Here is a 16,327-nt window from a genome sequence, read left to right on the forward strand (position 1 = left end):
TACATAAGCATACAATGCTGTTTTAAATCATTTAGTGGCTTTGGGGTAGTTTATGAAAACTAATAGTTTCCAAAAGGTAAAGAGGTTATCAACCAGATTTTCCAAGTAAGTCAATCACACTTCAAGAGAAGTGGTGAGCTAAAATGAGTTTTTTTTTTTTTTTTAAGATTCTATTTATTTATCCGAGAGAGAGAGAGAGAGAGATGGGCAGAAACACAGGCAGAGGGAGAAGCAGGCTCCAGGAAGGGAGCCCGACGTGGGACTTGATCCTGGGTCCCCAGGATCACATCCCCGGCCGAAGGCAGCGCTAAACCGCTGAGCCACCCGGGCTGCCCTAAAATGAGTTCTGATTTAAGTTAGTAATCACTGTGATGACTGCGGTATAGAAAAATATTTAATCAGTATGAGGAAAATGGCAAAAATCTCTTTATACCAACGGACTATCCTAGAAAGTAAAAACTGAAGCAACTCAAGTTTCAGAACATAGGGTAATTCAATAAAAAACAAAATACCTAAATCAAGTTAACACAGAATACTTCATCACAAAATCCCCAAAGGCAGAAAAACAAGGGGATACATATGGATAAACATTCCCTAAAAGGCTACGCTTGCTTTTGTTCTAATGTGGCAGAAAAGTAAAAACTCAACGTACTAAGTGCCTAAAACAACAAGAAGTAATCTCATAATTGGTGCTTTAAGTGCATGTGTTTAAAGTAACAAGCAGGGACAGCCCAGGTGGCTCACTGGTTTAGCGCTGCCTTCGGCCCAGGCGTGATCCTGGAGTCCTGGTATCGAGTCCCACGTCAGGCTCTCTGCATGGAGCCTGCTTCTCCCTCTGCCTGTGTCTCTGCCTCCGTGTGTTGTGTCTCTCATGAATAAATAAATAAAATCTTAAAAAAAAGTAAAGTCACAAGCATAATGGCATATTAAGAAACTGTTCAAAACAAGGTAAGGAATGTTTCATTTATTTGTAGATTTATGGTCGCTTAATTTTTATTTATTTATTTATTTATTAAAATGATTTTATTTATTCATGAGAGACACAGGCAGAGGGAGAAGCAGGCTCCATGCAGGCAGCCTGATGTGGGACTCGATCCTGGGTCTCCAGGATCATGCCCTGGGCTGAAGGCAGGCGCTAAACCTCTGAGCCACCTGGGCTGCCCGGTTGCTTAATTTTTATACGTTAAAAACATTTATAATAAAAAACAAAGATCCATACTTATCAACTAAAGACCTCAAGTCAGACTTAAAAAATTACAATATATATATAATATATATAGTCATTGTTGAAAACTTGGAAAATTCATAAAACATAAAGTTAGTGGGAACACTTTTGATTTCCTTCCAGAATAAAGGAAGTAGTTTTTCTAAATATGTACATTTAAATACATATATGAATATTTACAGTAAGATGTTACTCCTTGCCCAGTTTAAAATCTTACTATTAAAATTCTTAAGGAATTATGGGTCCTGAGTGAGAATTTATGGGTTAATGACTAAAGAATCCGGAGACATACTGTAAAAGTGCTTCCCAGAAACGGTGTATTACATTCTACTTCCATCACATTACCAGCATTGAACATTACCTCAAATAATAACCAAACTACCAGACCCTAACACATATCTTTTGTTAATTTCATGGTGAGCTCTCAGTATTTTATTATTATGCCTTTTAGCTATTTTTAGACTTTTCTGTCTTTTAAACAGGTTTCATTGTGGATTAACTATGAATTGATTTTTTGTTGATAGATGGTATACTATATCGAAACCATGAATAACAATATTTACTTTCAACATCTGAAAATGAACTAGTTAAATATTAAGGGGGGAAAAAAGCCAAGGGGTGCCTGGCTGGCTTGGCTGAAGGAGCATGAGAGTCTTGATTTTGGGGTTGTGAGGTACCTATAGAGAGATTATTTGAGAGAAAAGCCAAAATATATGCTATATGTGTATTTATTACAATGTAAAAATATATTTATATGATTAAAAATTAGAAATATGGAAAACTGTAAATAGCAAAGAAAAAATTAGAGACATTGAATTTAAGCAAGCATTTAAGCAAGGGTTAGGAAGAGACACAGACAGAGGGAGAAGCAGGCTCCCTGCAGGGAGCCCGACGTGGGACTCGATCCTGGGTCTCCAGGATCATGCCCTGGGCGGAAGGCGGCCCTAAACTGCTGAGCCACCTGGGCTGCCCACAAGCAGAAATTTTTAATCCTCCCCAAAATGTACTCACCTTTTATGTTCGTATTTTTCTGTTTTTGCTAATGCTTTGCCTGTTCCACTTATTTTCCTTATCTAAGAAAAGATAACAATTTTTGGTAAATTTAAGGGAAACTTAGTAGCAGGAACAAAAAATATTAGACATACTAAAATGTATAATAAAATAAAAACTGCTTAGTAGGTGAAATGAGTAAGTACATAAATTACTTAAAGTTTATGAATTTTTTATAACACTTCTACAATAAACAGGATGTGGTCCTTACCCCTCTATCTTCCAAGGTCCTCAACCTGGCCTCTAATTTGGCTCTGTTCTCAACTCCCATTGCAGAACTGGAATCTTCACCAAAAGCATCGTACCGGATAGCCAAAACAGTTTTGGCAGCCAGCATTCGAGAAATCTAATAGAGAACTTGAAGTTAGAGGCATTTAAAGTATACCCCAAGTTGAGATGTTAAAATCAATAACTGATTCATGATAAAATAGAAGCATAACATCAACTCTTTCATTCTAGGATTTTTTAAAATCAAGAAATATAATACAACTCAAGCCACCTATCTTTTTTTAAGATTTTATTCATTAATTCATTCATGGGGTGGGGGGCAGAGACATATGCAGAAGGAGCAGGCTCCAAGGGGATCGATCCTGGGACTCAGGGATCATGCCCTAAGCCAAAGTCAGACGCTGCTGAACAGCTGAGCCACCCAGGCATCTCTTAAGCCACCTATTTTATGTCTGAATCTCTCTCAATGGCTAACTGGTTATATACAAAACCCCATTCGTTCTGTTGGATGAGATAATCTTGCAGTAGTTCATGTCCAAAACGAGCTCAAAATATCCTAATGTCTTCCTTTAATTTCTACTCAGTGACCTTAGTTCCACACCATGAGATCATCTGGAAAAAGTGTAGCCCCTTTTAGGTTAATTAACAATGCATCACCCCTTTCATCAATCTGCTCTGAATTTTATATTTCAGGGTTTTGTTTTTTTTAACATTTCAGTTTCTGTTAATTTATATGCCCTTACCAAAAAAGCTTGAAATTGCTTAAGTCTCAGCTTTCCCATCTGTAAAAGATACCCTGTATCTCACAGGGCTATTAAAAGGATTCATGTAGGGGATCCCTCAGTGGCTCAGCGGTTTGGCGCCTGCCTTTGTCCCCGGGGCGTGATTCTGGAATCCTGGGATTGAGTCCCACCATCGGGTCTCTGCGTGGAGCCTGCTTCTCTCTCTGCTGGTGTCTCTGCCCCCCCCTCTCTCTCATGAATAAAATCTTTAAAAATAAGTAAGAGGATTCATGTAAGTCCTACTAAGTGTTGAGCACAGTGTATGGTTATTATTTTATAATTCATAAATGATGCTAAATTGATTTCCTGCCAGAAAACTTCTGATTCATTCCCCATTCATCAACACATAGATTCTAGAAAACTCCTAACACAGCAAAAGAACATGGCTTTAATAAGATCAGTAATACTTTTTCATTAAAAAAAAAATTTTTTTTTTTTTAAAAGTAAGCTCTACACCCAATATGGGGCTGGGAACTTAACAACCTCGTAATCAAGAGTTGCACGCTCTGCTTACTGAGTCAGCCAGGTGCCCCCAATAACACTTTATGTTATTTTCTTTCATTACACAAAAGTGCTTTTATAGCTCAAGAAATCATCATTCTCTAATGAAAAAGAAGCAGTAGAAAAATTTACTCCATCCTATAGAGTAGGGAGGAAATGACTTATCTGGAGGGGAGAAAAAAAAGAAAAAATGACCGGTCTCAGGAGAAATACATCTCACCTTTCCTTTGTGTTTGGGACTTGTCTGGCCTACAAGTGAAGCATGATAAATGAGACCATACTTTGGGGTATCTCGTCTAGACTTGAGGGCTCTGAAGAGTGCCTTTTCTGCTCCAAGAATTTGAACTGTAGAAGCTGCATGTTTGGCCAAATTCAAAAGAGAACCTTCAAAAGAAAAGAAGTAGTTACAAGGATTGCAATTCCAAGTATTTAAAAGTTCCATGTGTTAAACACAAGACATATAGTCTAAGTATTATAGCCACCAGAGTAAATAAAAATCTGATACAATACAGATTCTATAGTCTGGGACTCCCTAGAAAGCCTCAGCATTTGTGATTCAACCATGTAGCACTATAAGCAGAGGCTTATAATGAATGCTTATGCTAAACTGAAGGTTAAACCTATTAGTTCAATTATACTTATTTGCCAGAGACGGTATTAACTACTCTACATACTATTAGCATACCAGCAGGATTTTAGACATCAAGTATTCTACTTTAGATATGGAAAAAAAACATAAGAATGAACAGACACACAAAGGACAGACATCTCAGCAGAAAAACTATGTGATAACTTTCTCACACTTTATCTGTTGTTTACAGTATGAATGAGGAGATATGCTTGTAAGTACACTGATCAGGTATAAAAAAGTTGCTGCTTTATTAGATTTACTGTACAGAAAAAAAAAGATTTACTGTACAGATTTTGTCAGAACAGACCCCCAATATTAATGCTCAACCACTAGATATGTATTTAAAATTGAACACACACTTCTGTTAATCCCTGCATCTCTTACCACAAAAGTTTGGTTAAGCCTACGAAAATATGGATGCAAACAAAACCAACCAGATAACCCCAATTTTGCAGCTGAGGGTATTTGGATGGCATATCTATCTGTATAATGATGTAGTTATAGGTAGGTGCTATTCTAGTTTAGACACTTTGATGTAGATGATACATTAAAATATTCTATGATGGAGTGGAACAATGACTCCAACAATAGTACTTTACTCTATTTGCAAATATTCAATTATACAGTATTTTTTGTAACATACCTTCTTTGTAACATCACCATATATACACCTGAAGTTTCATTATAAATTCATTAAAAGATTTTGCATGTCAAATATATTAAAATTAGCATATTCAGTAGTGAACCAGATTCTCAAACAAGGGTATGTATCACCTGTTGTGAGAACTATTTAATCTGATGAGGGGTTTTTTCAAGGGGGAAGGGTGGAGGGAAAGACCATTTTAAGCAGGCTCCATGCCCAGAGCAGAGCCCAGTGATGGGCTCAATCTTACAACCATGAGATCATGACCTGAGTCAAAATTAAGAATCAGACGCTTAACCAACTAAGCCACCCAGGCACCCCTATTCTGGTAAGTTTCTAGTAGTGGAATCATTAACTGATTTCATTCTCCTGCATTCATCTGATTATTCTCATTAATGGTAAAAAACTTCTGACAACGGACCACAAGTGTCTCAGAAGAGGTAGTGACTAAAGATGCCTTCACTATCCAAAAGGAAATCAGGCATACACATTAGAATCATCATTGAACACTTGGTCCTTAGTTCTTAGCTATAACCAACTACTTCTGTTTATTACCTAAAATTTCTAATGAATATAATTTGAAGATGAAAAAGATAACCCTAAGTAGAAAACAATCTACTCTAAATATCCCTGTTTATAAGTTACATTAAAATCATCACCTGCATGAGCAATGAGCCGTGCTCCCACTAATTCCCCAACCATGACTGTAACATTCGGTGCAATGGCCATCATTCGATTTTGTAGATATTCATAGAGCTGAGTTCTATATTCTGAAATTTCAATTACCTAGTATAAGAAACAAAATGAACACATCATAAATTACTTATGTAAAAATCATTTAAAAACCACATGTCTTTACACACTGGAGCCCTAAACTATCATAGGTCAGCCATGTAATCCCGGAACAATGAACCATTCTTTATCTCAGTTTCCCGTTTTAATGGATTTTATGAGATAATAAATGTAAAACAACCCAATACACTGCCTAAAAATGCTAGTCAATATTACTGTTATTTTTTAAAAAACTCCAAGGCTAGACACTGGTCATCCTCTTTGTGATTCTTTTTTGTGCATATGATTTTAAAATATTTTGTTTTTAAGCATCTCTACACGAATTGTGGGCTAGAACTTACAACTCCAAGGTCAAGAGTGACATGCTCTACGGACTGAGCCAGCCCTCCTCTTTGTGATTCTTGTTTAGCTATCTCCAAATGAGGAAAAAAGAACACTCCAGGCTATAAACATAAAGGCTAGAAATAAGTAACTCAATCTTTATTTCTGTCTTAATGAATTTATAATTCATTATCCAGACAATGCTAACAATACAAATAAATTAGATGGTATTTTTCAACCTACTTCAGTATGTATTTCCCCCTTGAAATATATAAATCAAGATGGCATCAGATGAGGTAGTGACTGAACACCCTCATATTTATCAGGTGAGTAAGCTTAAAAATCATCATTGCCATCAGAAAATTATTACATAGCCAGTCCCACCAAAAGTAATTTCTCCATGTGTATAGTTTACCTGAGTGCAGAGATGCAGAATGTTGCAAATATCCTCTTCTGAAACCTCTGTTCCCATGGAGATCTCTGCAGCTGCTTTCACTTCCGCTTCAACTTCCTCTGGCAGTAATTCAGAAAGTTTGGCTGAGGCATAATTCTTCCTATCGCCTATGGAATGTTTGCAGAGGATGAGGGAGAATCACTCTTCAACAAATTATATAAAATCCAAATAGTCAAAAAAGAAAAAAAAAAAAAGGTAGAGAGAAGCCAATGAAAAGGATGCCTAAACAAAACAAAAAGCTAACAAGTTTGACTTACTAATTTCCCTTATGTAAGGCCTGATTTTTAGAGATTAAAATCTCTCCCCACCATCTCCCTCCAAAAAAGATATAAAATAGAATTAAAAACAAAATACTTCATAAAATAGGACTAATGATAAGGCAATTTGTAGCTAAGATTTTACTAAAGCCTGTGCCACTAATTCTTGGGGTGGTAATACGGCAATGTAGTATGACCCTGGGAAGTCCTATATATTAACAATGCTTAAGTTGTTCTGCTAATATTACTGTACTACTGGCACAGGATACAACACTAACAGTACGGACAGCACTATTTTTAGTAGCATATTCCAGGTCCAGTTGCCTGTATTAATGGTAAACTTACTATGGGATACATTTCACCTTAAGAAGCCATTTTAAGAAAAACCAAATCAGAGAACCATGTTCTCTGTTGTACAGGCCATTGAAATCAAAGTCCAAGTTAACTGTTTCTAACAGACACTAATACAGCTACACACCCAAAATACATGTAAGTTGTAAGAAACTCTGAGAAGCTTAAGGAAAAAAATTACTAAAAAAAAGGAAAAAAAACAATTCCTATAACTCATGTTGTGGGATTAAAAAAATTGTTATTTTCAATGCTTTAAAAGATTAAGTTAAAAAAATAAAGAATTAAGTTACTCACCGACTTTCTGTAAACATTTGCAGTATGTCAGGTTATCTGAAATAATTTTTCCTAATTCAGGGAAATGCCAGCCATACCATTCTCTACACCGCATAATGTAGTTGTTTAGCTCTTTGTCTAAGTCATCTAACAAGGCTGCAGTAGATTAAAATGAAAAAAAACAAAAAACAAAAAACAAAAAACTTAAAAGGGCTTTAAAAAAATCATAAAATATACATAAAATCTACCATTTTAACCATTTTCAATTGTAGGTTTCGGTGCAACAATCACCCACTACCCGTTTCCAGAACTCTTTCATTATCCCAAGGGAAAAGTCTGTAAGTACTAAACAATAACACCATATCCCCACCTTCCCCCCATCTCCTGGTAATATCTTTTACTTGTGGCCTTTATGAATTTGCCTGTTCTAGGTACCTCATAAGTAGAATCACTCAACAGTTGTCTTTTTTGCGTGGCTTATTTCTCAGCATGTTTTCAAAATTCATCCATTTTGTAACATGCATCAGAATTTCATTCCTTTTTAAGGTCTAAAGATAATAATTATTATGTGTATATACCCTATTTTGTTTATCCATTCATCCGTTTGTGGGTATGTGGATTATTTCTATCTTTTGGCTACTGCAAATAATGCTGCTACAAACACAGATGTGTATGTATTTGGTGTGTGTACCCGCTCAATTCTTTGGAGTATATACCCAGAAGTGCAATTGCCATTTAAAGGAATTTTTAAAATTGGAAACTGTTAGGAGTTGATTCACTTAATAATATGGAAGAATGACCTATTATAAAGCCAAGTTAAAAAAAAAAAGCAGAAGTACAACACAATAGATCCCATCTATTGATTTACTTCATGGAAAAAGACAAATCTGTTAACATCACCAATGTTAATTTATATTATCTCCAACTAGTCAAATTAGGAGTGGCTTCCCTTTTCTATTCTGCATTTTCCAGCTTATTTACTTCACCACTGAAAATTCTAGGGGCACCTGGTGGCTCAGTGGATTAAGCGTCTGCCTTCAGTTCAGGTCATGATCTCAGGTCCTGGGATCAAGCCTCATATCAGGCTCCCTGCTCAGTAGGGAGTCTGCATCTCCCTTTCCCTCAGCTCCTACCCCCATTCATGCCTCTCAAATAAATAAATAATATCGTAAAACGAACAAATAAAAAACCCACGAATCTCCTTTTCTTCCTCACTGATAAAATCGTAAAAGATATAGTTTTAGCAGCAAGAAAAAGTCATGATGAATGGACAGATCAGACCTTACATGTACTATACTTACAAATTGCCTGAACAATCATGGTGTCCACTTTATCAGCACTAAATTTCAATCTGTATCGGGACAAGCTGGATATAAGAGGGGAAAATAAGAAGTTATTGATAGCATCTATGAAACTAATTCACATCTTAAGATACTTTTTAAAACCCAAGTCCCTCTCCTTGGAGCTGTATTTTAATTTTCCCAATATAGGAAACCATTTGAACAAGAATATGCAAAATCAGGAAATACACATTTAAAAAGAAAATACACAGGTCCTGCTATACCCTATATGTCTGAAACATGAATTTGTCAAACAGGATAATGCTGTTTAGTACAAATCATTTGGTTCATATAGTATTTTTACAATGCTTTATATCAGCAGGTAAATAAAACAGAAAGCCATGAAGGAACAGTATTATACATAACTTTTTCTTAATCTTGGCACTGTTAACAATGTAGGCCTGATAATTCTTTGTTGTAGGGGCATAGGACCTATTCTGTGCATTGTGGATATTCAGCAATATTCCTGGCCTCTATCCATTACGTTAGTAGAGACATGACCCCACTTGTATCAATTAAAACTGTTTTTAGATGTTGCCAAATATCCTCTAAGGAATATTTAATTGTCAATGATTAAGGAACCACTACTGTTATACAATGTCAATCACAAACTTGGATCTTAACTCAGTTTAGCAGTTCCTGCACTCTTAAAAATGCTCGTTACAAAGTTACTCTTAACTTTCATGCATTTTGCTCATCTTTGTAACTCAGCAGCTTTAACCCTTTCACTGATTTATGTTATTTTTTGTACAAAAGTACAAGCCTCTGTTTATTCCTTTAATCTAAATTTAACCATCCTTTTTTTTTCTTCAAGATTTTACTTACTTATTCATGAAAGACACAGAGAGAGTCAGAGACACAGGCAGAGGGAGGATAAACAGGCTCCATGCAGGAAGCCCACTATGAGACTTGGTCCCAGAAATCTGGGATCACACTCTGAGCCAAAGGCAGAGGCTCAACTGCTGAGCCACCCAGGCGTCCCTTAATGTATCCTTTTTAACTGTATTAATAATATAAAGGGCTATTTTTGATAGTGCTCTGGTATAAAGTTACATAGGTTCTGAGTAGTCTACTTTTAATCTTTCTCAATGAAAAACCCTGTTATTTTAGTGCAATTTCATAGAATGCCAAGCTTTTCAGAACACATTATAGTACAGAGAAACGCCTATTCTTTGGTTAAACATGATAAGTGAGTGAGCTTCTCTTTGCATTATAAAGAGTCAGTAAAGGGGATCCCTGGGTGGCTCAGTGGTTTAATGCCCGCCTTTGGCCCAGGGCACGATCCTGAAGTCCCTGGATGAAGGCTCCAGCCTGCTTCTTCCTCTTGTGTCTCTGCCTCTCTTTCTCTATGTCTATCACGAATAAATAAACAAACAAACAAACAAATAAACAAACAAATAAATAAATAAATCTTAAAAAAATAAAAATAAAGAGTCAGTAAAAATCAAAGTAAAACAAACATTATAGATACAGAGGGAGACAACAGCAGATGAAAAAATTGGGGGAGATGAAAAGATGGAAGGACAGCAAATGATTCAGCAGAGATCAGAGGTGGGGAAAAAGGCCCAAGAATTGTGGGACTCAACAAAAAATAGAGAATGCCTATGATGGGGACTGCCTGGATTCCAATCCAGGCTTTATCACTTAGCAGGTGAATGGACTTTGCGCATCATATTCATTATAAAATGAGGATATTACTACTTTCCTCATAAGATTATTATAAGAATTAAATTAGTAATTGTAGTATGCTTAAAGTACAGTGCAATACAACTGCTTATTAAACAGCAATAAACTGACTTTATTTTCCAGTAAATCTCACCTGTGTGCCAATCCAAGACACATAGCTGCCATTTCACGTGGTTCTACCCCAGGGATTAATCCGTCCATCTGGGAACGGATTCCTCTCATAAGTTCATTAACAACAGGACTATGGATACAACTGAGATTCAGCTTTTCCTATGAGAACAAGAATATCTGTATTAATGAAATAAAATTTTCCTAAAACCATTATTTTTTAAAAAATTTTATTTATTTATTCATGAGAGACACAGAGAGAATGCTGAGACACAGGCAGAGGGAGAAGCAGACTCCCTGCAGGGGCCTGATGTGGGACTTGATCACAGAACCCAGGGATCATGCCCTGAGCCAAAGGCAGATGACGCTCAACCGCTGAGACACCCAGGTGGCCCTCCTAAAACCATTTACATATTAAAATAGCAGATTTAAGTATTTCTCATTTTAAAAAATTGTATTTCCCATTATTTCACATTTTTCTAATGTTTGTAGGAATACTAAATGCAGATTCTTTTTGATAAACACAGAACAGTACTGTAAATGTACCTTCTCTTATGATTTTTCCTTTTTAAATAGGCTCCATGACTGCGTAAAACCCAACATGGGGCTTGAACTCATGACCCTGAGAGCAAGATCTGAGTAAATATCAAGAGTCAGATGCTTAAGTGACTGGGCCACCCAGGTGTCTGATTTCCTTTCTCTTTTTTTAAAAAAGACTTATTTTGAAGTAACCTCTATACTCAATGTGGGGCTCAAACTCACAACCCCTGAGATCAAGAGTCACACATTCCACCTACTGAGCCAGCTAGGCACTCCTGATTTTCCTAGTAACATTCTTTTCTCTAACTTATTTTAAGTTAGAGATGTAGTAAGTTAAGATTGTAATATCTAATAGACATACAAATACGGGTTAACTATTTGTTATGGTAAGACTTCTGGTCAATAGTAGGCTTTCAGTAAAGTTTTTGAGGAATCAAAAAGTTATACACAGAATTTTTTTTTTTAAAGAAACCATTTTTTTAAAAAGACTTTATTTATTCATAGAGACAGAGAGACAGAGAGAGAGAGAGAGAGAGAGAGGCAGAGACACAGGCAGAGGGAGAAGCAAGCACCATGCAGAGAGCCTGATGTGGGACTCGATCCAGGGTCTCCAGGATCGAGTCCAGGCTGCAGGCAGCACCAAACCGCTGCGCCACAGGGGCTGCCCTACACAGAATTTTTTTTAAATGATTTCATTTATTTATTTGAAAGAGTGTGTGGGGCAGGAGAAGCAGGGTGAGGGACAAGCAGACTCCTGACGGAGCCTGACACAGGGTTCAATCTCACAACAGAAGCTGAAACCAAGGGATACCTGGGTGGCTCAGCGGTTGAGTGTCTGCCTTTAGCCCAGGGCATGATCCTGAAGACCTGGGATTGAGTCCCACATTGGGCTCCCTGCATGGAGCCTGCTTCTCCCTCTGCCTGTGTCTCTGCCTCTCTCTTTCTGTCTCTCATGAATAAATAAAGGGAAAAAAAATCATCAGGTCTTTAATTCTGTTGCTAGAAAAAGAAATGTGACTAAACAAAAACATAGCAGGACATACATACTGTTAACATAACTCTGGTGACAAGGTTAAAACGAATTTTTACCACTTTTGGGGACATTAATATTTTCTACAATGAACAGGTATTATTTGTATGTTCTTAGCCCTGATAATCATATTGGAAATCAATTATTCTGTAGCCTAGGGAAAAATATACAAAGGCTAGGCTTTGTAGTCACCAATGCTATATGGTGAGTTCTGATTGGCAGGCATGAAAAATATTTACCTTTATGACCCCTCCTAGTTTAGCATCAGCTACAGCCAGGGGCTCATGGGCTTCTTTTACTATTTTCTTCAGAACTTTCTTCAGCTGTTTATTGATTTTGCCTTCCATCAGAGCTGTAAATGCTTTTTAGAAAAGGGAAAACAAAAAAGAGTTAACTCTCAGGTTTTTAATTTTAAGAACTTCATGTCATTTAAGCTTAAAAAATAAAGCAAAATAAACACTTCCTTCCAAAAAGTCTGAATTTAACATTACTTCTAAAATTAAATGATAAATGTAAAAAACACTGAAAGAGTTACACATTTCACAATCTCATCTGATCTTCCCACCCTCACTTCAGCTCTAGAACTAGGTGTTAAAGCTGATACAGCATTCCTTTCGTTTTATAAAATAAAATTTACTCTTGAACCCAGAGAGAACTAGAACCATAAAATGTTAGAAACAGTCTATTTTAGAGTGACAAACAGATCCAGTCTCCAATGTCACTGTAGACCGACTGGCCTGATGTTCTGTGAAATAACCTAAAATCCTGTCAACACTGGAAAAAAGCAGTGTATTCACTTGGGAGGGTTGTGGAGGCCTTGGCTAATTCCAAATCCAGGTATGTTATCAGGCCTCTGCTTGTAAACCTTCAGTGATGGATAACTCACTCCCAAAGAGGCAGCCTATTCAATTTGAGATTGCTTTTCTTTTTTGGCAGATTCTAAATCTCATGCTTTATAACTCTCACCCTTCCTAGGCCTAGACTTAGGATCTTCTGGACCCACATGGACTAATACCTCATCCGATATCTGTCAGGGTTTTGGCTAAATTTAAAGTATGCCTGCCAGGGATGCCAGGGTGGTACAGTGATTTGAGTGTCTGCCTTTGGTTCAGGTCATGATACCGGAGTCCTGGGATCGAATCCTGAATCAGGTTGCCCACAGGGAGCCTGCTTCTCCCTGTGCCTATGTCTTTGCCTCTCTCAACCTCTGATAAAGAAAATTAAAAAAAAAAAAAAAAAAAAAAAAAGTACGCCTGCCAGGAAGGGAGTTGGCCACAATTTCTAAGGCCAGACAATTTATGCTTAATCAGCCAGGTACCTTCTCTTTCCTCCTGACCACATCTCAATCCATTTGAGTTACAAATCCATTTCATCCGTTATCTGGGAAGATGAAAGGTAATGACAAAAATCATATGGCTACCACAAGCTCTTACACCACACTCTAAGAAGCTGAGACTCAAGCTATTTTGTTAGGTTATAACCTTTTACACACTGTATAACACTGACTCCGCACAATCTACCTTTCAAGTAGAGTTATATATTCTTTCAAGTTTTTAATCTTTGGTGATTAAAATTTTTATTCAACTTCTAGCTTCTAGTTCTTAGTCTTCCATATCATCTATTTTAACCTAGTGTTTTCCTTTTTTTAAAAAAAATTTGGGATACCTGGGTAACTTAGCGGTTGAACCTCTGCCTTGGGCTCAAGGCTTGATCCTGTAGTACTGGGACTGAGTCCCACATCGGGCTCCCTGCATGGAGCCTGCTTCTCCCTCTGCCTATGTCTCTCATGAATAAATAAATAAAATCTTAAAAAAAAAAAATTCTTGTGGGGTGCCTGGGTGGCTCCACTGAGTATCTGCTTTCTGCTCAGGTCATGATCTCAGGGTCCTAGAATCAAGACTCCCTCTCCCTCTGTCCTTCCCCACACTCAAGCTCCTATGCGTTCTCTCATTCTCTCTCAAGTAAATAAAAATGTTAAAAAAAAATAAAAGTGGGGGGGGGGGAACCTGGGTAGCTCAGTGGTTGAGCATCTGCCTTTGGCTCAGGGTGTGATCCTGGGGTCCCGGGATCGAGTCCTACATCAGGTTCCCAGCAGGGAGCCTACTTATCCCTCTGCCTAGGTCTCTTTCTCTGTCTCTCGTGAATAAACAAAGCAAAACAGGGGATCCCTGGGTGGCGCAGCGGTTTGGCGCCTGCCTTTGGCCCAGGGCGCGATCCTGGAGACCCGGGATCGAGTCCCACGTCAGGCTCCCGGTGCATGGAGCCTGCTTCTCCCTCTGCCTGTGTCTCTGCCTCTCTCTCTCTCTCTGTGACTATCCTAAATAAATAAATAAAATATTTAAAAAAAAAAAAAAAAAAAAAAACAAAGCAAAACAAAACACGAAGATTTCTTGTAAGCAAAAACTTCTACTTATTTTAGATTTAACATTTACCTTCCCTTTATTATTAAAAACCTGTTCATTACTCTTTATAATAGGAATTTTTAAAAGATGACAGAAATGGTGACAAGGTTAAGGGGGAAAACTGAATCTTTTCTCTACTTCACCAGCCACTTTTCAGCATCCCCTAATAATCTTCCCACTTCATTCAAATGTAGGCTGCTACCAAACTGTTCTGTAGTGTTTGGAAGATTTGCAATTTGAAAATTAGAATGTAAAAATAAAGCTTTCCATAGAAATGGTATATATGAACTTCTAGGACCAATATAAATTCTTTTCTAAAAAATATTTATTTATTTTGGAGAAAGAGGGAGAACATGTGCCTGTCGGGGTGGGGGCAGGAGAGGGAGAGGAAGAGTCTTTTTTTTTTTTTTTGAATGAGGAAGAGTCTTAAGCAAATTCGACGCCAGGCTCAATCTCCTGACCTAAGCCAAAACCAAGAGATGGGTACTTAACCAACTAACTATGCCACCCAAGTGCCTTTAAATTCTTTTTTAAAAAAATTCAACTTGGGATGCCTGTGTGGTTCAGCAGTTTAGCGCCGCCTTCAGCCCAGAGCCTGGTCCTAGAAACCCGGGATTGAGTCCCATGTTGGGCCCCCTGCATGGAGCCTGCTTCTCCCTCTGCCTGAGTCTCTACCTCTGTGTCTCTCATAAATAAATAAATAAACAAACAAATAAATAAATAAAATTCTCGCCTAGTCTGGCATTTTGCCCATTTACCTAACCTTATTTTAAGGAATACCAAGAGCTCAGGAGGAAAAGGAGATATACCCCTCAACCCTCAGTTTTCCTATCAATAGTGATTAAAACATCTACTCCGAAGGATTGTTTCAAGCATTTAAAAACAATTTTGAAATGATGAGCACAAATCTGACAACCACTACACAATAAACATATTAGCTGTTAACAGTAAAAACCGGCTTTATTTTAGGTAAAAGTTAGATCTATCCATTTAATAATAAAGACTGGTCAAAAATATCTCAAAGAAAGATTAAAGAGGTAATAAATATGCAAAAAGGAATTCAAAGAAGCCACTTGGGATGAGGGCTGCTGCACATTACAACTCCAGCAGGAGCAGTTCAAATCACAGCCTATGTGAATAATGTCCTGCAGTTGGAGAGCAGCAAACACAATCTCACTTGGGGTCTTAACAAAACTACCCATATAATTTTAAAACTGTGATGAACCATCTTTTCAAAAATTCTCCAGGCAGGAGTGCCTGGCTGGCTCAGTTGAAGAGCATGTGACTTTTTTTTTTTTTAAGATTTTATTTATTCATTCATGACAGACAGTGAGAGAGAGAGAGGCAGAGACACAGGCAGAGAGAGAAGCAGGCTCCATGCAGGGAGCCCAATGTGGGACTCAATCCCGGGACTCCAGGATCATGCCCTGGGCCGAAGGCAGGCGCTCAACTGCTGCTGAGCCACCCAGGGATCCCAGCATGTGACTCTTTTATCTTGGGGCCGGGAGTTTAAGCCCCAAGTTGGATGTAGAGAGTACTTAAACAAAAACAGGGGGGTCCCTGGGTGGCTCAGCGGTTGACTGACTGCCTCCAGCGCAGGGTGTGATCCTGGAGACCCGGGATCCCACTTCAGACTCCCTGCGTGGAGCCTGCTTCTCCCTCTGCCTGTGTCTCTGCCTCTCTGTGTCTCTCATGAATAAATAAATAAAAATA

General features: G+C 37.7%; 1 protein-coding gene and 2 non-coding genes across 8 annotated transcripts in view; all 3 read right to left on the bottom strand.

Moving 5' to 3' along the window:
* NOP58 (NOP58 ribonucleoprotein) overlaps positions 1-16,327 on the bottom strand; it is a 31,779-nt gene that overhangs the window by 3,573 nt on the left and 11,879 nt on the right. For 4 of the 6 annotated variants that reach the window (XM_072813289.1, XM_072813291.1, XM_072813295.1 and 1 more), the window contains 9 exons: positions 12,452-12,573; positions 10,668-10,804; positions 8,810-8,874; positions 7,530-7,664; positions 6,589-6,734; positions 5,720-5,846; positions 4,007-4,170; positions 2,487-2,621; positions 2,237-2,298 (listed from right to left, as the gene is read on the bottom strand). In XM_072813289.1, coding sequence (XP_072669390.1) covers positions 2,237-2,298; positions 2,487-2,621; positions 4,007-4,170; positions 5,720-5,846; positions 6,589-6,734; positions 7,530-7,664; positions 8,810-8,874; positions 10,668-10,804; positions 12,452-12,573 — 1,093 coding nt within the window. Of the gene's footprint in view, positions 1-2,236; positions 2,299-2,486; positions 2,622-4,006; positions 4,171-5,719; positions 5,847-6,588; positions 6,735-7,529; positions 7,665-8,809; positions 8,875-10,667; positions 10,805-12,451; positions 12,574-13,530; positions 13,593-16,327 lie in introns of all 6 variants that reach the window. The other 2 variants (XM_072813292.1, XM_072813294.1) reach the window with 1 other exon arrangement.
* Positions 5,487-5,570, bottom strand: LOC140625940 (small nucleolar RNA SNORD11). The gene has a single exon (XR_012025204.1). It is a non-coding gene; the product is annotated as a small nucleolar RNA SNORD11 (small nucleolar RNA).
* Positions 6,453-6,531, bottom strand: LOC140625941 (small nucleolar RNA SNORD11B). Its single transcript, XR_012025205.1, has one exon. It is a non-coding gene; the product is annotated as a small nucleolar RNA SNORD11B (small nucleolar RNA).

Source organism: Canis lupus, chromosome 36 (genome assembly GCF_048164855.1).
Source record: "Canis lupus baileyi chromosome 36, mCanLup2.hap1, whole genome shotgun sequence".
Lineage (NCBI taxonomy): Eukaryota > Metazoa > Chordata > Mammalia > Carnivora > Canidae > Canis > Canis lupus.